This window comes from Podarcis raffonei, chromosome 1 (assembly GCF_027172205.1).
Source record: "Podarcis raffonei isolate rPodRaf1 chromosome 1, rPodRaf1.pri, whole genome shotgun sequence".
NCBI classification, from domain to species: domain Eukaryota; kingdom Metazoa; phylum Chordata; class Lepidosauria; order Squamata; family Lacertidae; genus Podarcis; species Podarcis raffonei.
Window position 1 is genome coordinate 95,398,387 of NC_070602.1, and position 23,375 is coordinate 95,421,761.

Consider the following 23,375-nt stretch of genomic DNA (forward strand, 5'->3'; position numbering starts at 1 on the left):
CTATTGGAAAGGTGGCATACAAATACGTAAGATGATGATGAAGATGATGATGAATATTGTACTGTCTATGTTAAACAGTAGTGGAAACATGCAGTCCAGGGACCACTATGTAACCCTTTGAGTGATGCAGGCCCATTCTTGCTCTCCAGACCAGCCCTTTGATAACTGCTACCACTTCTTCATTACATGCCACAGTGTAAGGAGGGGGTAAAGAAAAGAAAATGGGTCTGCTATGTGGTGAGCCCAGGAATGGGGCTGGAAGGAGAGGAGGAGGAGATGTAGTGGTGGAGACCAGAAACGGACAGAGAGTTGGAAGTAGGGAGAGCTGTCTGTAGTGGTCAGTTCCAATTTGTGTCACTGGAAAGGGGGAAATGGAGAGGAGACAAAAATGGATAGAGGGGAGGGGATAATGGATAGAGTAGGGCTTGAGTATGTGCACATGGAGTGCCACGTAATACTGTAGTGATGAAAAATCCACCTAGTTTTGCCTCTGCTTATTGCAAGCATGCAATTCCTGAGAAATGGCCCTCTACAAAAATGTTTTAAACCAGGATAGGAAAGGAGTGCTCTTTTAATGAACAAAGTAATCCACGATAAGCCACTTTACACATCCAAGGGTACGGATAACAAATATTTGAAACCCGTCCTGCAGAAGACGCACCAGTGACATAGCCAGATCATTATTTCCTAAGTATTTTAGCAGACAAAGCAAGGCTACACACAAACCTCAGGTCTTACTGGCTTGTCTTCCCACACCTTACATTGTACTTTTTATAGAGTCATACAGTTAAGGATAGGCTTAGATATTCCTTCCAAAAATTAGACGAGAGCTTTGCACAAGACATTAAACAAGTTAGCTTGATAGCTTTAGAGAAATGCAACTGAAAAAGAGAAAATGGAGTTGAAAGTCAAGAGAGGGTTCTCGCATTGAGCCAGCCTGTAGACCGTACATGCAGTGCAGAGGCAAGTGTTTTAGCATCCTACTCTAACCATGCATTGCAAGGGCAGAGTACCTGTGGGCCTCTAGATGTTCCTGGATGACAACTCCCATCTTCTTTGACCATTGGCCATGATGGCAGCGGCTGATGGGAGTTGGTGTCCAATATCTGGAGATTCCCCACCCCAGATGTACAGAATGAGGTGGGAGACAGGGCATGTACACCTACAACTATGAAATCCATGTTGAGAAAAACCAAACCCTTAAGCTACCACACAGTACACTGTATATACCTCTGGTAGGGGCTACATGATGTATAATAGAATGTGAATGCCAATAGTTTGTAAAATATTTCAGGCTTATTATTGAAGCATCATTTCAGTCTCCTTCTTTGAACGCCAAGCCCTTTTAGACACGGAAGACTTATCAATTTTCTTTTTTTGATACCAGCTAAAATGTCAGCCAAAAGTGGCATCACACAATCAGATGGTCTCACTATTGACATAAGGAGTGGTATTTAATAGATTTGAAGATATGGATGTTCAGGAGAAACATGATGAACCAATCTCGCCTACAAGCACAGACAACTTCACTGAGATTGCCAAGAGTTTTGCATTTACCAGGCCTCAAGCTAGAAGGAGGTTAAAAACTGCAGACAAGATTTTCTAGTTTCAGCTGGGATGTAAAGTCACAGCAGATATTACAAAATACGTACAGATAAGATAGCAGTGTGCAATGTTCTAGTATGAACATAATCTTTTTCTTTATAGACAATGGAAAAGTCAGTATTCCTAAAGTAGAGAGAAGAAAACAGAGATTGTTAAAATACCACTAGGTAATTAAAACTTTCAGCGAAAGCAGTAGGGACTTGAAACAATGTTTTTCTAACACCTGTGATTATCTAGTATCCTTGGAAACACTGACAGTGGCTAAGGACATTCAAAGAAGTCTATTGAGCCACATCAAGTTTCTAATGTACTGTTAATTACTGTATCATAAGTGCTTTTTACAGTGTTAGATTTGGTCACATGTGAGTTTTTGTTCACTGCTCAAACAGCCATTAAATGAACAACAAAAATGAATGTTAAGATTACCTGTAGCAGAGAGCAGCAAGATTTTATTACACAGCAGCATATTTGTACCATTGTGATATGGCAGATCTTTATGCCCACTAATTTAAGTAACAGAGTTAAGGAAACAAAGAATAGTTTTGGATTAGGTATTTTCGGCATAGACTTTGATGTTCTAGCAAACAAACTTGGTTCGGGTGTAATCACTGTTCTTCACAGATCTTACTAATAGGACATGTCAGTATTATAGAAAAACTCTATATAAGCAAAAACCAATGGAATTTTGATTTGCCTCAGGAAACAAAAGCCAATTAATAAAGTATCAGCCACCCTCTGCAACACACAACCAGTTAAGCTTTAAGTGACAGGTTTGGTCAGTAGGACCCAAATCTTGTCTGCATTTATTTGGAATACACAAGTGCAACTAAACAGAGACAGATCTTCATAAGGGTTATTCCTTTCAGCATAATAAAACCCTCTAATAACAATATATACCTTTGTATGGGCAGCCTGTGCTGATCTTATCTGCCGTATTCTATAACACCACCTATTGTCAGCATCATATGATGCCTTATGACAATTGCATGATGTGTTATTCACTTTCTTAAGCAGGGAAGACTGAAGTTTCACTAACAGTTTTGCTGAAGTTGCCACTGACAGCCACACACCGTTAGGACTTGTCCATAAGAATGCAGATATGTCCCAGATAACCACAAGACCTGAATGTTTGAGATTATGTCATATATAAATATTCAGGAAGCATATAGAATGTGCACTTTCTCTCACACACATTTTCAAGCTACTTCTTTGTATCTCAAACTGACAAGTATAAAAGCTTAAGCAATGGTGTGTATACAGAGACAACTCACACAACGCAGCCTAGGGCATTCTCTGTGGTAGCCCCTAAGTCGTGCACCTGTGTTGCATCAAACACCTTCATTATACAGCTTCCAATGAAGATGCATCTCTTCACCCTGACTTTTGACACTTTAGGTGTATATTTTTAGGACCCACTTTATTCTTGTGATTGTAATTTGTTTTTACTATTGTGTTTGAATGTTGTAATCCCTACCCTGGGACCTTAGCATGAAGGGCAGGTAATTAAATAATAATATATTATTTAATAAAAATTAGATGCATTTTTATACTTACACAACAATGTCCTTCGAATCATGTGTAAACCTACATGATTCCTTCCCTTCCTATTATAGGTAAATGACGAGTTTCCCATACAAGGATTTCGTTAAATCACTGTATCACTTAAGCTTGGGGTTCTCTTGCACCACAATAAGCACGCAGACCATCACATTTGTTCTCCTATACCAATTCCTAGCAATTACCTAGCACCTGAAACTCTGCTTCCATATCCACTACAGTTGTGAGATAGTCAGAGCCCAAATGATCAAATGTACTAAAACAATTGAGCTTCATAATTTAGGTACACACATTTTTGATAACTGAATACTGCACAATATTGATATTTGATTAAGGCACTGGGAAATCAGTTTTTTGTTGTTTTTTTCCAATGGAAATATTCAAGCTACCCATGGGCTTCTAAGTAGGCAATATATCCACTGACAGTTTAGCTCCTGGTTAGGAACCTAGTACTCTCAGCCTAATTTAATGCAGTGTTGAGAAAGGGGGTGACTCAGAGCATGAGCAAGAGAAGGGTTGGTACATACACTGAGATGGGGTGGGGCAAAAATAACTACTACAAGGCAACTATGCAATGCTGCAAACTACACATGCTTTTGAATTTGACTTCACCCAGCCAGAGCAGTCCTTGATTGATGTTTTTCTTGTGGGTCAATACCCTTTCATAAAAAAAGTCTGTAGTTAATAATTCCACCTGTTTTAAAAAAAAATTGCAGGATTAACAGAAAACTAGCATAATGTTGGGTGATAGTCAACGTTAGTCATTCACATAGTAACTTAAGCCCACTGACTTCAATGAGTCTGAATATGTCTTAGATATCACCCTTAAGGAACAACTTACTAGCAAAGATTCAGTACAGTACAGCCATGCCATGGCAGAACTTTCCTTTCTAGTTGTACCTTATTAAGTTTTCAGATCATTGCAACAATTTTTTTAAAGTGTTCCTGCCCCAGGGGGCATGCAAATATGACAAATCCACATAAAATGCATTAAGGTTGAGTATTTTTAGACACAAAATGACAGAAGAGATCAAGGTGCTGGTCTACAAGCATGAAGGCCAACGGGTAACTCTTTAGATGCTGAAGTTTAGGGACTCTGCCTAAAAAATTGTTCATAGTTTCCTCTTAGCTGACAGCTTTCTTGGGGGAAGCAAGAAACAACCGTTACTGAGGAATCAATTTGATATCCTGGTTGTTTAAATAGTTTGCATTATGAATAATCTTATATTGAGCATCTGTATGCAACATTTTATTAGTTGTAAAATTATCTTATTGTTTTGCAAAGCTGATTCCACTGTCATCCTTTACTACTGGTATGCAACACATAGGAGATTCACATCATTATTCATTAAACTACATTTCAGTAGAAGAAATCCACACATCTTCGTTGGTAGACTTGAAAATACAATAAAAGTGTTCAAACCAATGGAATAGCTTTCTAGAACATATGCAGAAATGCTATTCAAGTAGTTCATTGCACCTGTGTTTAGTAGAGATTATATTCGGTAGTTACCTGAGCAGAAGGCACTTCACATTTCTCCCTGGCCTTCTTTCCCTCTGCAGTCACTGTGGCTCTTGGAAAGCCTATCCAGTGAGTCTGGGGCCCTCTGAACAGTGTGGAGTATGTTGTATGAGGTGGCAGTGGGACAAATGGAAATCACCTGAGAAGGGAGCTCTGCTTGTGCAAAGTATCCTTCACCTGATTTCTGGTGATTATCTCTCACACCACAGCCCATGTGTCCCGTGGAGACTCATGCTGCAGGAAGGGCATGTGTGATTTTCATATAGTCCACCTTCCTCTGCAACTCCCAGAACCACCTCCCATGCTGTTGCAGGAGGTCTCCTATCTATGCAGAACAGCTTTTAAGGGAACACAGGTGTTGCAAATGAAAAGTTATACTAATGAAATTTGCCTTCCCCACCTGCCATGAAGTGACTGTCTCATCAGCAGAAATCAGGCTCTGTGATGCCTGGATCCAACACTAACAGAAATTTCAAAACTCTTTAAAAATTCAATTTAATTTTTTGGGAACATTCCAATTTTTCAATCTCCCTTTTCACTCAGGACCCATGGCCTCAAGTTGTTCAAAAGGTGAATGAGCGGGACTAAAACTAAATTGGCAATACACTGATCAGCAGCTACGTTTACTCCACAAAGGCCAACGTATTTTGCTCTAAATATTTGTATAGTCAGCCATGCCATACCAGCTCCTTGTTAGATAATAGTATATACAGAAGCCATATAATTCATCCCCTGGATCCTGCAGTAGCAAATCAACAATACCCCCAAAATGCAGCAGCATTATTTACCAAAACATAATGAGAAAATGTTAATGAAAGCTAAATTTTTATAAATTGCATATGCACTTCTGTATGCTGTTGAATAGAAACTAAAATCACAGAAACATGCACCACTTTCATATTTGTGTCACAATACCTGTTCCATTTTCGTGTCCTTAAAATTACTGATTTAATAACTGCCATGGCAAACTAGAAAGAGAGACCTTCAAACAATCAAGCAATGAGACTGAAAGGCCTCAGACAAACATTAAAAAGAATTTTTGTGTCTTTATTGGAATGGTGGAATACACCTATTTTGATAACTTGAATATTTGGTTGTAATTAGAAATGACACTACAGAACTGCAATACTGGTCCAACAGTCTTGTCTTTACTTCCCCCCGCCCCCAAAAGCAAGAAATAGAATGAAAATGCACCGAGTAATCAGAAAGCACTAGCAGGCATCGGTTAATCCAAGATTCTAGCTCCTTAGTTCCAAAAGCACTTGCCAAGTTGCATTGTGTGTGGAACCCAAGTTTTAGGATTGGTCATAATTTGAAGTTACTAGAGATTCACATGATTAAGCTTCATGTGGGCATTATTATTATTTTTATTCATCTCAAATTGGTCACTGGTATTTCTCTTGTCAAATATTACATTTCTTTCATTCACTGATATTTTTCTCAACGTATAAAAAAGTATGAAATATAAACAAGCTCTCTCATTGTACACGTGTAAGAGTACAATTGAAGAATTATAGAGCTGACTATCTACACACCATCAAATCCCATCAAATCTTGGATATTCCATTAATATACAAAATATCAGGGCACAGAAAGAACAAAAACCCACTTCTTTTGTTTTGTTTACGCACAGGATCAAATATTCAATCGAAAGGAAAAAAAACACTTGGAATCATTTTGGCTTCCCACTACATCTGCATGTTGAGACACTTATTAAAATATTCCTGTTTAATTGTGTTTGGTCTTTTTTTTTTCTTATTTTCAAGTCATGTTTTGTTATCTTAATACCGGCCATCCAGACAAACATGTATTGAGAAAGACCCTCCATCTCCCAGCCTCCCTAGATCCAACTCATGGCAGGTCGGATTTAAGACATAACTCCAAAAACTGGGTTGTGACGACAGATGCTAGGACCAATTTCTTCATAATCTTTTTTGGTGTGGCATACTTGGTAGAACTCAGGCTGGGGGGAAAAGAAGATAAAAGGGAATATTTTCACTAAAAATATATTTTTGTCACTTTTAGGTTAAACTTGTGATATATTAAAACTTGTTATGAAAGCTCCTGTCTCAGTTTCGTGCCTGTATTATAGCTTATCTAACACAAGACAACACTGCCTTAAAAAGATGTTTCTGAAAAAAATTAGGAACAGATAAACAATAGACAGTGCGAAAAGTTTTCCCCCCATGCATTTACATTTTTCAAGGAAGCTCCTCATAAGTTACAAATATTTTGGAAAGTCTATTTATAAAAGGTTCCAGGCAGTATCCCCCCCCCAAAAAAAATAGGAGCACTTTTTAAAGCACCATGACTGGGCTTGTCCTATAAACATATACCATGGATAAAGTGGAAAACAGTGATAGTGAATACAGGTCAAAATATATGTGAGAAAAGTTCTCTTCAGATTTCTTTTTCCTTTTGTCAACTTACCGTGGAAGCCAACATTGATCCTCCAAACCAGACAGCATATCTTTGCATATGGTGTGTGATAACTTGTACATCAATAGGTTTGGGCTACAAGAGAAAATAAAATCAGTACAGAGTACTGTTTTAAATAAAATGCCATTACAGACACTTCTTTTTTTTCACTGGCTGTAGCAAAACCCCAGTTTTAAGAATATTTAACTGTCACGCAAAACAGTTTTTAATCAAATTCTCTCAAATGCACTAATCTGAATAGGTTTCAAGATATATATGTTTTCTCAGCACAGTGGAAGAGCACATGACTTTGCATGCAGAAGGTCCCATGTCCCAGCCCCAATATTTTTATCTAAAATGATTGGGTCAAACGTGTAAGAAAAACCTCTACCTGAAACCCTGGGAAATCATTGCCAGCCATTAACGTTCTCTATATTACAAGTGTGAACTTTTCCCTTTCTCCCAAAAATGCCACAAGATACTTCTTGTGGGTTTACATGGTTGAAAACAGGCAGAATCTAGAAATCACTTATTCCCCAGGTACTAAAGTCATAAAAAACACCTCAATATATTTCTCCTTTCTCTCACAGAAGCCACTATAACATGCCTCTTGCCATTTCCAATCTGTTGTGCCAGAGGGAAAGTACAGGACAGTAAAGTTGAAGCGGTCAGGCCAGTAAAGCACTCAGATCCTGCTTTCAGGCTGGTTGGCCACTGTGAGAACAGGATGCTGAACCAGTTGGGCCATGGGCCTGATCTTGCAGGCTCTTCTTATGTAACAAAAGGTAGTTTCCAATATAAGCACTTATTCACCAACCAAAAACAATACACAGTACTGAAAGCAGTTCTATAATTTAATAAGCCTCATGTTGCCAGCAGACTTGAAATAAATGCTTTTTATTATTTTTCTGAGGAAACTGGCAAATTCTATTTGTTATCCACCTGTTGCAATAAACATTGAAACAGAAGTATCCACTCTCCACAAAAGTGGCAACAGCTGCTTCTCCAAAACCACTACTAGTTTTCAAGATCACGGACAGGATAAGTGCCTGTAGCCATCAAAATGAAACCTTCACAAATGTGGAAAGTACCGTATATACTAGAGTATAAGCCGACCCAAATACAGTGGCACCTCAGGTTAAATACTTAATTCGTTCCGTAGGTCTGTTCTTAACCTGAAACTGTTCTTAAGCTGAAGCACCACTTTAGCTAATGGGGCCTCCTGCTGCCGCCGCACTGCCAGAGCAGGATTTCTGTTCTCATCCTGAAGCAAAGTTCTTAACCCGAGGTACTATTTCTGGGTTAGCGGAGTCTGTAACCTGACGCGTATGTAACCCGAGGTACCACTGTATAAGCCGAGGCACCTAATTTTAGCACAAAAAACTGGAAAAAACATATTGACTCGAGTATAAGCAGGTTCACCACAACACAAACCTGGTGGTGGTGGCAGCAGCGGAAGAAGAACAAGCAGCCCGAAAGGGCTCCTTTCAGGCCGCTCGTCCCTCCGCCGCCACCGCGCGCTTCACTCAAGTATAAGCCAAGGGGGGCTTTTTCAGCATAAAAAATGTGCTGAAAAAGTTGGCTTATACTCGAGTATATATGGTAATTAAAGATGAGGAGATTGATACAGTTCAAAATGAGGATGACACAATTTAATGGCTTTCTTATTGGATTCCATTTAGAGATGTGACGTAAACTAGCACAACGAACTACACATACAAGTGAAACGTCTTAACTAAAGAAACAAACCTTCAGTCTGCCACCACTCAGTTCCTCGCTGAGTTTCAGTCTGGCATCAACAGTTCTTTTCAAGTCTCGTTGTAAACGGCGACCAAAGTCCCTGAACATTGTGGAGCCTCCAGAGAGGACAATATTCTAAATTGTACACACAAAAGTTGTATTACTTAACAACACTGGATGTTAGGAATCAGTTTCTGAAAATAAGGAGTGAAGGCAGCTGTAATGACTACAAAACAGTCACAGCAAGGAACAGGGCCATGCTTGAGCCATACATGCTCAATTTAAGAGATTGACACAAATTATTTCACAAATAGGAATTTTACAGATAGCCTGAGAATTTTATGGCTTTACAATCAGTGTTAAACTGAGCACCCCATGAAAGAAAGGCTAGATTACAAATTACTACAGATGTTTAGATACTTAAAGTGCACTTTCATCTAGAAATTTATTAAATAACTTGTTTAATAAGTTTGTTCTGAGTCAGCCCAATTTTAAAAGCTATGCAACACAACAAACGTTCCTAAATGATCATGCCAAAATTCATTCCACTCTTCTCCCCCTCAAAACCTCCTCCAGAGGGTCTTCCAACCAGAGAGTAAGAGGGGAAGGAGAAGTTCTGTTGCACAAGCAGAAGTTTGCTTATAATAGTGGAACAGCAGCAGGGGATACAACCTAACCCTTTCACATTTTGTTTCTAGTTATAGTTTAACAACATATTTCATTCTGTGAATTACATTATTTACAATATCCACTTGAATGTACATTAGTGAAGGGCTAATAACGGATAAATGTGCACATGCTTAGCACACAAAGGGGTCTAAGTTCAGTCCTTGGCACCTTCTTGTAAAGCTTTGGAAAGGAAGCATGAGGACTGGGGAGGGGGCACCAACTTTTAGCCTTGTTCCCCAACCCCTGTGTGACATGGCAGTGTGCAGCCTGGGGGTTCCATGTCTAAGTATTATTGTGGCCCACTTGGTAAGGTAAAAGGTAAAGTAAAGGACCACTGGACGGTTAAGTCCAGTCAAAGGCAACTATGGGGTTGCACCGCTCATCTCGCTTTCAGGCCAAGGGAGCTGGTGTTTGTCCACAGAGAGCTTTCCAGGTCATCTGGCCAGCATGGCTAAACTGCTTCTGATGGAGAAGAACACTGTGATGGAAACCAGAGCGCACAGAAACGCCGTTTACCTTCCCGCTGCAGCGGTACCTATTTATCTACTTGCACTGACGTGCTTTCGAACTGCTAGGTTGGCAGGAGCAGGGACCAAGCAACAGGAGCTTACCCCGTCATGGGGATTTGAACTACGACCTTTTGATCGGCAAGCCCAAGAGGCTCAGTAGTTTAGACCACAGCACCAACCGTGTCCCAAGGCCCACTTGGTATGAAAATTTGGACCACCCTGCCCCAAACCCTGGAAAGCCACTACCAGTCAGTGTAGACCCTAAGCTAGGTGGGTCACTTGTCAGACTGCATACGGCAGCTTCTTACACTTGTAACATAGCCCATTATTGTGCTTTCAACGGAAGAATTGAGATCTCTTTAGCAAGTAGGCAGAGATATATTCTGAAAAAAACTCTCTCTCTCTTTCTCACACATACACACAAACATTATTTAGCTTTACTAACCTTATATAGCGGACGTCTAACATCAATGGGACAGTTCTGAATTACCTCGTCTACTACTTCTGAGATAGGCTGTGTGAAGTCTGGATTAGCAAACTAAAAACAGAAGTATGTATCAGCAAAGAACTGACTAGGTTACAAGTAATTTTATTGCTTACTGCAGCATTTAAAAAAACAAATACAAACAGGTTTCATTTTCCATACATAATACTGAAGCATCAGCCTTCTCTTTAACATATTAGAGGCAAGTGTAGATTATTGCAGATTTCTAAAGAAAGCATTAAGAAAGTTAAATGAGATGAATTTAGCAAGATGGAAAAAACTAAGACACAACAATGTGAGAAACACTATGGAAAAAGAAGCACTAGTTTAATTGAAGGTAAATTCTAATTCAAAAAATAGACTCAGTATTTACTCTGAAAAATAATCTTTGTTCTCGTCTCTCCCTCACCAGCCTCTACAGTCTTCCCCAATGGCTATTTTACACTGTAAGTTTGAGGCAGCTTCTGCCTGCTTATGTACCTCTGTAAAGTACCACTTATTCTCAAAGGTCCTGTGTTATAATAATAAAGATCATTTGAAACTAATAAAAAAAATGAAAGGGTAAAAAACCAAGTACAACCATATACAGATACGGAAGAACAGGAATTCAGGAAAATGTAAGCCTTCCAATCCCTTTACCCTTTCCATTCTCCCTGCTGTTGCATTGTACTGAACACTTTGGAGACCGCCTACACATCTCAGATGCTAAGCACTGAATCAAACAGTTTTATTCAGCATGAAAAAATGGGAATCAGCTGGAAGAAATATTTATTCCTGTTCCCTCAGCTCACCACAGAAGCCAGATTGGTGGTTTCAAATTTGAAGTGGGAAGAGAGAAACTATTATACAAAGCATGTTGTGTGGCTTTTAGTGATAACAGCTAGATCTCCCCTCCCACCTCCAGCCCCAGATTCTTCTTCAGCAGAGTATCATTTAAGAAGCAGGGGGAAATGCCTTAAAGCTTCATGATCCTCAAAAGTTACAAAACAGATTCAGTTGAACATTAAAGTCAACATAATTAACTCGGCACCAAGAAATTGGGTTCTAAGGTTATTTTTAAAAGGGGGGTGGAAGTACGCTGGCTTTTAATTCCAACTTTGAAAGGCACTACCTGCCCTACATTATGAAATGAAAGCTGCAATCATAAGTCACACTTACAAGGGAACAAGACTTATTCAAGCACAACAGTATTTAAAGATTTAAAGATAAAACTAAAAGTATACTTCTGTGTGTGTTATGAAGATCTGCACCAGTTTACCTCAGGATGAAAGAAGATCTCTGGCCCCAAGAATCTCTCATAGCCAACATCAATGGTAAATTCTTTCTTTGAGATTGCGTTGATTCCAGTATATTGTTTGATCCACTTGGTACCATCTGCGTCATACTTGTTAAATTCTTTTACTAAATCAGGGCAGACATAACTAAAGCGTTCCTGGAAATAAGATGCAGACAGTTACAAAAGAAATTCCCAAAAATCTACTAAGGTTTTATATTTGATCAGTTTAAATGGAACAGGAATGAAACTTCCTTAAAAAAAAACCCCACAAATGAAAACACCAGAGAATTGTTGAGTTAGTATTAACTGCATACATTTAAGATAATTAGCACTCAGCGCTAGACACAATTCTATGCACCACTAGGCAAAAATTCTTGAGACCTGACAGCCTAAACTATCTTAGGTGGGGGGGGGGGGGGTTAGTTGGGAGATGCTAACTCCGGAAAATGCATGCTCAAATGTACTATTGCCATGGTTACATACCATACCATCATACACTTTAGAATTTAAAATCCATCAGTAATAATAGAGCTGCTCGGGGGGGGGGGGGAGAAAAATTCATGAAAAGTCTCAAGAAAAGTAATTATGACTTTTCATTATGCAAAACTAAGTACTTTTTAGTATTAGAATACCTTCCTAGCCCAGAGAATTAATTAGATTACTGGCAATTTGTTACCACCAAGATAGCATCTCGATTTCCAATGTATAAGTCACCTGATCTGAATTGTTAAAGTTAATAGCAGTAGTGGCATAGAACATATATGTGCTGTGTCAGTTTTTGAGTCTTACTGAGCCAATCATTAAGTATCTATTTGCTTTTTAAAATATACATTACCTTCACCGCTTTAGCAGTTTCCAATGATTGTTCAGGAGGGATTCCTACTTCTCGTTCTCTTAGCAATTGTTGAATAAAGTAAGTTATATCTCGTCCTGCAATTGGAATATGTTTGATACAGCTGCCAATGACATAACCTTCAGCCTGAAAGTAAAAAATAATAATAATAAAATCCTTCAATGAACTTAATCCCAAATACAAACTTTAGAGACATATTTGTGAACACTTGAGTAGGACATATCGCAAGTCCCATGTTTCCATCTCTCTACTATCATCTCAAATTGCGCACTTTCTGTTACATGGATATTTCCCTTTACAGAACAGATAATGGTGGATTTTCTACATGCCATAACTTATAGGTAAAGGTACCCCTGCCCATACGGGCCAGTTGTGACCGACTCTAGGGTTGCGTGCTCATCTCGCTCAAGAGGCCAGGAGCCGGCGCCGTCCGAAGACACTTCCGGATCACGTGGCCAGCGTGACAAAGCTGCAACTGGCGAGCCAGCACTAGTGCCGCAAACAGAAACACCGTTTACCTTCCCACTATAAAGCGGTACCTATTTGTCTACTTGCACTTAGGGGTGCTTTCGAACTGCTAGGTGGGCAGGAGCTGGGACCGAACGACGGGAGCTCACCCCTCCGCGGGGATTCGAACCGCCGACCTTACGATCAGCAAGTCCTAGGCACTGAGGTTTTACCCACAGCGCCACCCGCGTCCCTATACCATAACTTATACCAGCACTTAATTAAAGCATCATCTACAACAACACAAAGCAATCTCTCCACTCTGATTCCCAATGAAATGAATCCTGGAATTATTAAAGCTCTTCCATTTTTGTGTAAAAAGAGAGGAAATTTGGTAGCTATTTATCACTACTGCAACTAAAGGATCCAAACTTAAAATAATTCTGAAGATATCTCTCTCTCTCTCTCTCTCTCTCTCTCTCTCTCACACACACACACACACACACACACACACACACACACGGTATGTGTCTTTAACATAGTGTAAACAGACAGAGAAATATAAGGGGATCATCAGTCTGGTACAGTATAGCCTTCCTCTTTCACCAGCTTATAAGACAGAGGAGGAGGAAGAAGAAAATAAGGGAAGTAAATCTACACTGGATGAAGGGCAGGAAGCTTAGTTTCTGCCCTCATGATTTTTGTTTAATGTGGGGGTGGCAGCATCACTTCCAAAGAGATCGCCATGTCTTCCTTAAAAGCAACGAACCCCACAAAATTTTCAGATTTAGCTGAAGGATACCTTCATATGTTATACTGGGAGCATTGCAGATTTAATTATTAAAAACTTTCAACAAGCTACAAAGTTCAATTATAAACCTAAGGCAAAAAAAAGCAGATTTTCTCTAACTTCTGTCTCCAAAATAAAAATAAGAATATGTTCCTAAATGCTAATTTTAGCACAATCTTGTATGATATATAACACCTAGGTCACTGGGAAAATCTGAACAGAGCTGCCAAGACTATTCTTCCCATAATAGTGATAGTTTTAGAAGCAGTGGTGTTCCACAAACCGCACCCTTATTTATGTGTACTTACCACAGGAATGACGTGAGTGACACCATCCCCACTGTCTATAACCGTTCCAGTCAGTGTTCGCTCTCCCACTTGTCTTGATGTCCAAGATGCAGCTAAGGCAAGGACGGCCTTATCCGAGGAAAGAATTTGAGATTTAGTATCTCATAACCAGCCTAAAGGCCTATTCTTCAAGCAAAAATTGCCACATCAGACAAAAACCATTTAACATAGTTACATTGCACCATGCAGCAGAAGAAAACAAGAAGTAAGAAAACACAACAAAGGAACTGGAAATAAAAACCCTAAAAATGGTATTCAAAAGTTGGTAGATTTTTCTTTCTATAATTGCAGCAGCACCCAAAAGTTAACCAGAAAAATGGAAATTTATTGTAATTCAAGCTTTGGGAAAATCTAAATATGCATTGATATATATAGGAACTACCTAACTGGTACTATGTAGCTGAAGCCACACTAGTTTTAAACAGTCTAAAAACTTAGGGCCCTTTCTCACATTACCTTGTAACGTAGGGATCACTGCAGCACAGCTCCTTTCTGTTACCATGAAGGCAACAGCAGAAGATCTGGCTTCTGAAAGGAGCTTCCCATAGAAATTGCACCCCTTTTTCAGGAGCTGACAAGGGAGCCATTTTCCCATATACTCAATCAATTACTGTGGGCTTTATCTTTCCTGTGTTGGTACCAAGGATATTATGGGTACTAAAATATTATTGTGTTTCTGAAATGATTTTCTTTAAGCTAATATTATATTAAATTCAACAGTTTATAGCAAAGAAATGTCAAATTATTGCTGCAGATCTTCTGCAGAAGGATTTAGGACCACAAATAAAAGTAAGGAGTGCAATGAAGAGCCGTGCATTCAACAGAACATAATGAGGATGAACTAAAACACTAATGTAGACACTCAAAACAGAAAGGTTAAGAATCCACATCCTCACAAGCCTACACAAGACAACAGCTGTTTTCTGGAAGTAGGTTGAAAAGATTAGCTTTTACAGTAAACTATATATGCAGATCTGAATGGTGAAGTCTCTGAATCTGACTTTTCTCTTAAGAGGCAAAGTGCATCTTATTCCATAGATCAAACTGAGACACAGAACTATTCTTCCTGTGACAATTTTGCTGCTGTCTCCCCTTTGAAAGACGGCAATGCTGCTCTAAATCTAAACAGCTATACATATACATATGGACTTTGTGTTGTATTTTAAAAGAAACCTGAGGAAAGTGTTATTCAGAGATTAAATGTGGGGCAATGTATGTTTATGAAATACATAATCTGCTTTTCAAAACAAAATCTCAGAACAACTTTATGTGTTTGACACTGAATTTTCACTGGTATGAATACTTTTCTTAATGAATTTTAAATATTACCCTCTGTTTTAAGGTCCACAAAGGGACATTTTTGGCTTAGAATAGATGTTTATAAATTTATTTATATCTCTTAGCTTTAACAGAGAGCCTTATTGCAAGTTCAGGAAATCCACACAAGTGTAGTGTCCCAATTCGAAGAGCCAACAGAGATGTATCTTCAAAGGGTTAAGACATTCTGTTCATAATCATATCTTCTAGTGCGTGAACACGGTTTTTTGTACTCCTTTTGTGGAGTAATTACAGAATGTTGTTATTTGCTCATGTATTTCTTTGCAATACAAGAATTGGGATCACAATTAGACATGATGGCAACAGCTTACAACCTTGTGCCAGCTGACAAACAGGACAGGCGGGGATTGATTTAAAGCATAGCATTGGCTGGTGGGGAAATCAACCTGCTCATATTTCCCCACCAAATATCACTTTTAAAAAGCAGCCACTCTCTGTGAATGGAAATAATGTCTGCCAGAGCATTCATGGGAGAAAAACAGCATAAAAAGCTAGGAAGCAGAATAGTTCAGATGGTGTAAGGTTCAGCTTCCACACCAATCCAACCATGCAAAAAGTAAAGAGATTTGGCAGCAGACTTAATTCTAAACATGGTTATCGCAATGTGGCATCCAGTTTGGCCCCAAGAACAAGGTGAATTTTTCTGGTCCTTTAGCAGGATTAAACCAGAAATTACTTTTTGGGTCAGAGTCCACATGAAAGGTTCCAAATCCGGTGCCAATCCCAATTTCTGCACAACAGCTTGCATATTCTCCTCTTAAGGAATGTTACTTAAAACATTTATCTCAACTATAAACTAAATGATGTTTCACCTGAACAGCAATGTAAAGCCCGGGAACATTGAAGGACTCAAACATGATTTCTGCAGTATATTCCCTGTTTTCTGGAGTATTTAGAGGGGGTTCAGTCTGTAAAGCAAAATCATCCAGTCAGCTCAGTTGAAACACAGCTTTTTACAGTTGAGTTGTACTTGTAGAAAAAGAACAACAGAAGAACTTACTTTATCTTAAAATACCCATTCCTATACACATTTAATGTGTTTGAGCATGAACTATATCACAAATTCAGAAGCATGACAAATCCAAATAATAACTGTGTTTCAATCCACATTCTGGTTCCGGAAGGAAAGGTTAGTTAGACCAATTCATATCGGAATTCACGAAGAACAAATTAATCTGGCATTTCTAGTCAAAATACAGGTTTAGCATCTCATTTGCTGTTTTGGATAATAAGTCTCATGCCTAGGACTTATGCCGTTACTTAGAGTTGACTATACTACATTAAACGAAGTATCTTTAATGTAACAATACTTCTGTTATAATAATGTACCTGTGTGTTCATTTTTCCATTTACCATTTTATATAAAAATAGAGAAATTTAACAATATAATTTGCATCCAATTCTGAAATATGACATAGGGGCCATATAGATCCTGGGCCCATTGTTAAAATAAAAAATGTTCTCATGTGAGTTTGAGACCACTCAAGGCCTATTTTCTAAGAATCCCAGCAGAAAAAAGTTGAAGAAACCAAATGTCACTGACTAATGCTTGTCTCTAAGCAACAGCAGCTGTTTTAGCAGTCTTAATTCTACTCAAACACCAGATATACCCCTGTTGCATCACTGGAGAAATACTTATGTAAAATGCAGTTGCCAGGACACCATTATTCAGCTCTAGAGAGAGCTGGTGCAAGTTAAAAGAAACAGAAACTGAAGCAGTCATCCAAAATTCAGAAGCTCTGTGGCTTTTAACACTCCAAAAAGAAAAACTCCTTTAATCAGTAACTGCTACCGTGCATGTGTTCAAGCTGCTACTTCTGCCTCAACTCTCTTGAAAGTTAAAATTTATTCTACACTGTGTGCTGAGAGGATGTTGTGAACGCTTAAAAAATAGAAGATAGGCTGTACTCACCAATAGAAAATAATGATCTTCAGGTTCTGCCCTTAAATATTTAAAGATTACTTGTTCCATAAACCTCTCCATCAAATCCCAATCTTCAACTATTCCATGACGGATGGGCCACTGTTGAAAATGTTGCAATTAAAAGAGGGGTTTTTTTAAGGCATTTTAAGTTATGTTAGAGCTACATAAATATAATTCTGTATGAAGATCAAAAGAACTAGTCTGCAAGGTATTTGCTCAGCGTATAAATTGTTCAAGATACTTATTCTTGTGTGTAGGATTTAAGGACTACATCTCAGTCTTTTCAAACATCCTAGATAAAAACAACAGTACTCTATATCCCAACTATGTTTTACACAGCTATGTTGCTCAGCTGAATATCAACTTAACATAAAATCATAAGACCTGCCCTGTTGGATCCAAGTAAGGGTCCATTTAATCTAACATCTCACTCACCCCCATTAGCAACCTCTGGGAAACTCACAATGAAACATAACGGCCAAATTCCACTGATAATTATTTAGTTTCTGGATGCACTGTTGATGTAAGTAAGATACAACATAACTTTTACTATATTGAAAAAACAAAACACCGGATTCCTTGAATAAGGAGGGCAGGCACAAAACTATTTAGGTGAAGAGCGCCACCAAAAAAATTAGTGACACAACTCACCTTCTTCATGTTGATCTATGCTATTTCACTGCCTAAAAGGATCTTTCACATTAAGATCATTTGTTCCTCTTTTAATTCAAAGAGAGCTGGATGGTCAAAGGTAGGCCCATATAGAGCGCATTTTGTTTGGTAATGTTTCATGCTGGTTCTGAGTTATGGCATTTGGCTAAGTTTTTTCTAGTGACTTGCACACAAATGTGGCAGTTTGGTCACAGAATGTGACCAGGGGACCATTTCTTCAGCGAGATGGCTGTGACCCAAGTGATGGCCCTTCTCTGCCGTGACTTCCAAACTTTAGAATTACATTCCTGAGGATAACACAACCTTCTTCATTCTCTAAAATATTGCTCTGAGATATTGGCTCAACTACCACGACAGAAATGTATTAAATAAACTTGCAATCTTATAACCACAAAATATTTTATTCATTCCAACCAGAGACTTGCGAGTTGCAACATTATCACTGTTTTATGGTACTTTATGCATTATCATTCTATAAAACAACCTCTGTAATGAGCAGGCAAATCTCTAGGGCAGGGTAAATTGGCTGTGTGGTTTCTTTTTTTATTAAAAAGTAGCGAAAGTTCTAGCTTTAAATACCTTTGTTGCATATGTTGGTTTTTCTATTGCTTCATCCCCAATAAAGAAGTCTAGGTCATCCACACCTTTCATAACCCTTCTCTGTGCTTGATCGACAACCTTGGCAGATTCCTTGATAGCGATACCTTAAATGTAAGGGTGGGGGGAAGAGTTGCAGTCAGCCGAGACAGATATGTACCCTAAACTTTCAAAGCGATATTCATTTTGTTGCAAGTACTGCCAAGGAGGAGGTTATTCATTTAGTGGGTACACAATCTAACTTTCTAAATAGATACATTTCAAATGACTTTGAGGAATAGACTTCAAGACACCCACAAGGAAAGTAATCTGTAGGTGCAGTGTGCTTCTGCCACATAAATCTATCAGGAACTCTCCAATTATATAGCACCAAGGAAGGAACTCTCTACCACTTACTGTATGTACCCTCATTGCAGTTATATGTTTCCATTCCTACGCAATAAGTTACTGGAATTTTATTACATTTCTACAGCTTCCCTTTTCTCATTTAGTTTCTCATCCCTTTTCTCATTTGGTTTCTCATGGCCTCCTTTTCTACCACATAGCATTAATCTCTCAGCACATTCCTCTACAAATCTCTCATTTTAGTTCTAAATGTACATTTTTACTGAATAAGCAGAAGTGTTATAATAGAAAATTGAGGTACTGGGCCAATAGCCCTGGCCAGAAAGTTTTATTTGTTTGTTTGCTTTTTGATTTTAGGTATCCTTCAGTCATTTCAATTCAGTTTTATTAGATATCACCGTCACAACTTGAAGAAGCAACAGATCTTGGGTAGGGGATGGGAAACAATGCAAAAAGCCTTTCCAAACTCCACTTAATAATTTTGCCCTTGTCCAAATTTAAGATGTAGTGGAATTATTTTGGGCAACTTCAGAGCAAGAAGAAAAGAAGAAAAACAGCGCCCTAGAAAAGCAGTGCCCTGGAAATTACGTCTGGGTAGAAGAAAAAGATGGGAGTTGTGCCGGCAAGAAAGTGGTTGTCTTGGATTTGTGTGCCGCAAGAATAAAACGCTTTAAGAACAAATAAAGTTTTGTTTGTACTGCATTGGGCATTAGTGTGCACACTGATTAAGCCTCTAGTTTAAAATCTTTAAAAGAAAATTGAGTGATAACTTCTTCAGAATAGTTAATTCACAACTGCAAGTATGTTCAGTACTGTAAAGATCAATCAATCAATCAATGGCATTTTGAGCCATATCGCACCATCACGAATTAAGGGGGGGGGGACCTGAATATAAATATGACTAATAGTTTCCTCCAGCATTAGCAAAGAAAGCAAGAAAAGGCATAGCTAAATTTCTGAAAGCTCTTTTTACCACATTGATTACCTCAACCTCCTTCTACCTGTTAAAAAGCCTATCTCTGCAGTAAAAAAAATCCACAATTATGTGAGATATTTATGCAAAACTACATGTCTAATGTAGATGTTTCAAGTTGCAGTGCACCATCATTCCTTATGAAGGATGCCAGCAATGCCACCCTTCAGGATACTACAAGCTATAATGAACATGAAGAACTTGGCTAGATGGGCAGCATATAAATGTACTAAATAAAGGACTCCCTCCACCCAGTCCCCAGGTTTTTATTTCTAACTATCAGTAGCCATTCCAACCAGGCTATCGAAGGAGAAAAGATAATGCAAGGCCTCTCCATCGGTCCTGCTGAAAGACTAGGTTCCACAAGCCTTCTCCCATGATACAGAAAAATGATGAGAACAAGTTTATATTCTCATTTTCAAAGCAGCCCGGGATTGTTTAAATTAGTATTAAAAATCAGTACTTTTCTAATAAAGATAATCCTATTCTGGAGCATGAATTACAACAAGCAATTGCACTTAGTATAATTATTTATGAACTTGGCCTTTGGGGATGGAAGAGCAATAGATGTTTTCATTTCATCAGCTGATATTATAGCCCCTTGAGCAGCAGTTCCTTTCAGACAGAAATAATAAATTGGTGTGAGTTTTCTTTCTTGAGAGCAGCCTCTCTCAACCTCGGGTCCCCAGATGTTGTTGGACTGCAACTCCCATCATCCCAAGCAACATCTGCAGACCCAAAGTTGAAAAAGGGCATCTACTGATCATATGAGAGTTCCGTAACAGTTTTCCCATGAATAGACTTGAATTTCACAGGACACATAGAAAGAATAAGGCACACAAAGCAAGAGGAGCCAGCAGCACTTGCTAATCTAGGGCAGCCAAGAAACAGAACAGCTGGGGAAAGATCCTCCAAGACTCAGTACTGCAGTGCTAGAGTCTAATTAGAATATCTTTAGCTATTCTGGAGTTTGTTCTTCAAGAATGATTTGAAAACTACACAGTAATTTGCATCAGTCATTGTATCAGTTGTATACATAATGCTAAACCACACCATGGCTAAACATTAATACACAAGTGTGTAGGTACTCATAGTAAACATCACAACCATTTCACTCCTTTCTTGGTTGTCTTGCTGCCATTATACCCATAACTTTTAAAACGTACATCTCATGGTTTGTGGATGAGGCAAACCAGAAGCCCAGGTTCAGATATAACCATGGCTTAGCTCCACGTAGCACAGTAGCAGAATGACTACAGGAGAAACAAAGTGGCTGCAATGTTTACTGTGAGGAAAAAAGCATTTAAAAATATACACCTATTCTTGAAACTAAGAACTGGATATATCTTTGAACACAAATATAAACTGATCACAAACATAAAACTTACATGATGGAATGATGAACTGTGGCTCTGTATTACCAGCATATCCCAGTTTGGTATACCTGTAAAGGCCAAGAAACAGTAATAGGTTACGTTACCAGTCACCAAACGAAAGGCAGCACTTACAAACCAATGTCATAAAAACAGATACTGATTCACAAAAATATTCCCACTGATATCCCATCACTGATGACTCTTACTGTGAATTTTTACCACTTAAAACACCAGACCAATTTGAGGATTTGAATACCTGAAACATAACTGCTTTCTTGATAACCATGATGCCAAAGCTATATTATTCAACCCTTAATCACATGAATTATGAAGATGGACTGCTCAATGCAGTATTATTGTTCTAGGCAGAAATCCTAAACAGCAAAGGCAAAGGTTCAAGATACATGCATGCAAAACCATCATGTTTTTATGAGTTTTGCTGCAGCTAGTAAAGTAGCTGAAAAGGTTAACAGCTTCTTCATTTAGAATTTGTTTCCCTTGCTAAATGAGGTGATCAGCTTAGCTACAAGTTTCAAAACCCATCTAGTTCTATGCACATTTCTAGAATTGCAGCTTTACTCTGTTAATTAAGGAATGCAATTATCTTGCCTCCCATGAAGAACAAATATCACCATTCAAGTCAAGGGTTTCAGTGTTGCAGTCCATATTTATAAGACAATGTTGGCTTATAAGACAATAAGGCTTCCTTATGGATTTTTAAATTTAATCTTAAAATACCATTTTTAGCATTTCACAGGACTTAGGTGGTGCGTGCTGTAAAGAAGTGCATGTGGAATGAGCTATTGTAGATCATAAGCAATTAACCATATTTTACTGAATCATAGCCACTTCATGTACTCACATCTAAGTGATCACACTGTACTTAGTACTTTAGCATACAGCAAAGCAATGCCTGGCAACCATGCACAAATTTAACAACTTGTTCTCCCTGTCTCTCGTCTCTGCATCAAACCTCAGCTCTCTAAATTTTTCACTTTTGCTCTTTTGCAAATGGTGCACAACTAATTGCTTTTCCTTCACACATTTGCCTTTATTTCCTATCAAAGGCAAAGGCTTTTTAAAGGTCTTTAAAATGCCTCCTTGCATTGCACTTACCAGAATCCAATTTGCCTTCACCATCTGGCAATCAATGACATGTACTTTACGCCTTGCTTCTTTTCCTCTTCTCCATATCCTATACTTTTTTAGATTATAAACTGCTATTTTTAAAATATAGTACCTATTATAGCTTTTAGTCCTTCAAATAATGCAAGCAGGAGCTTTGTTACTGTTGGAACACCCAAAATATCCTTTTGGGGAACAACTGTGCTACACACAGCACTACTGACTGCTTAAAATATCAGTACAGCACCAGTCCAGAGGGGAGAGCTGGACCTTAGCAATGGAGAAAGGAGATAATCTACAACATGATCACACATGTTGTCCGCTAGGTAAAAAATAGAATAGAATAAAAATCACAACAGGATCCCTAGTGCTTTTAAGTATGTGCCATTTACTCCAGGCAGTGCACAGAAACTGCTTCTAAATAAAAATCCCGTTTCCAAAAATGCTATTCAATTATGTTTAACTCAGGTAACTCATACTTCTCTATCTATCTATAGATTTATTGCGGCCATTGGCCCATATCGAAAACAATACATCAAAATTTATACTTCTCTATCAAATTTGTTAAAATTCAATTTTAAGCATAATGATGCAAACCTAGTGGAATATTTATAGGATTCCGTAACCTGGGAAATAACCCATAAACTCATCATAAACATTAGTAGGAAACATACAATATTAGCTCAAGCAAACAATGCCTGTGATTTAGAGAATGTTTCAATACTAGATTTTTAAAAAATGAATGTAGCAATTATTAGACATTGCTATGATCATTTTAATTCAGCTAAAGCTTTGCAACCCTTTTCTT

The 23,375-nt window shown here is 38.4% G+C and overlaps 1 protein-coding gene across 1 annotated transcript in view; it reads right to left on the reverse strand.

Annotated features, from left to right (window-relative positions):
• Window positions 1-5,710: 5,710 nt before the first annotated feature.
• Window positions 5,711-23,375, reverse strand: part of ACTR3 (actin related protein 3) — a 34,341-nt gene continuing 16,676 nt past the window's right edge. Inside the window, exons 2-12 of the mRNA XM_053405079.1 lie at window positions 21,455-21,510; window positions 18,731-18,855; window positions 17,468-17,578; window positions 16,368-16,463; window positions 14,179-14,286; window positions 12,616-12,759; window positions 11,763-11,936; window positions 10,466-10,558; window positions 8,852-8,977; window positions 7,115-7,198; window positions 5,711-6,647 (exon numbers count right to left, since the gene is read on the reverse strand). Of these exons, the coding sequence (XP_053261054.1) occupies window positions 6,552-6,647; window positions 7,115-7,198; window positions 8,852-8,977; window positions 10,466-10,558; window positions 11,763-11,936; window positions 12,616-12,759; window positions 14,179-14,286; window positions 16,368-16,463; window positions 17,468-17,578; window positions 18,731-18,855; window positions 21,455-21,510 (1,213 nt within the window). The 3' untranslated portion in view covers window positions 5,711-6,551. The remainder of the gene's footprint in view (window positions 6,648-7,114; window positions 7,199-8,851; window positions 8,978-10,465; window positions 10,559-11,762; window positions 11,937-12,615; window positions 12,760-14,178; window positions 14,287-16,367; window positions 16,464-17,467; window positions 17,579-18,730; window positions 18,856-21,454; window positions 21,511-23,375) is intronic.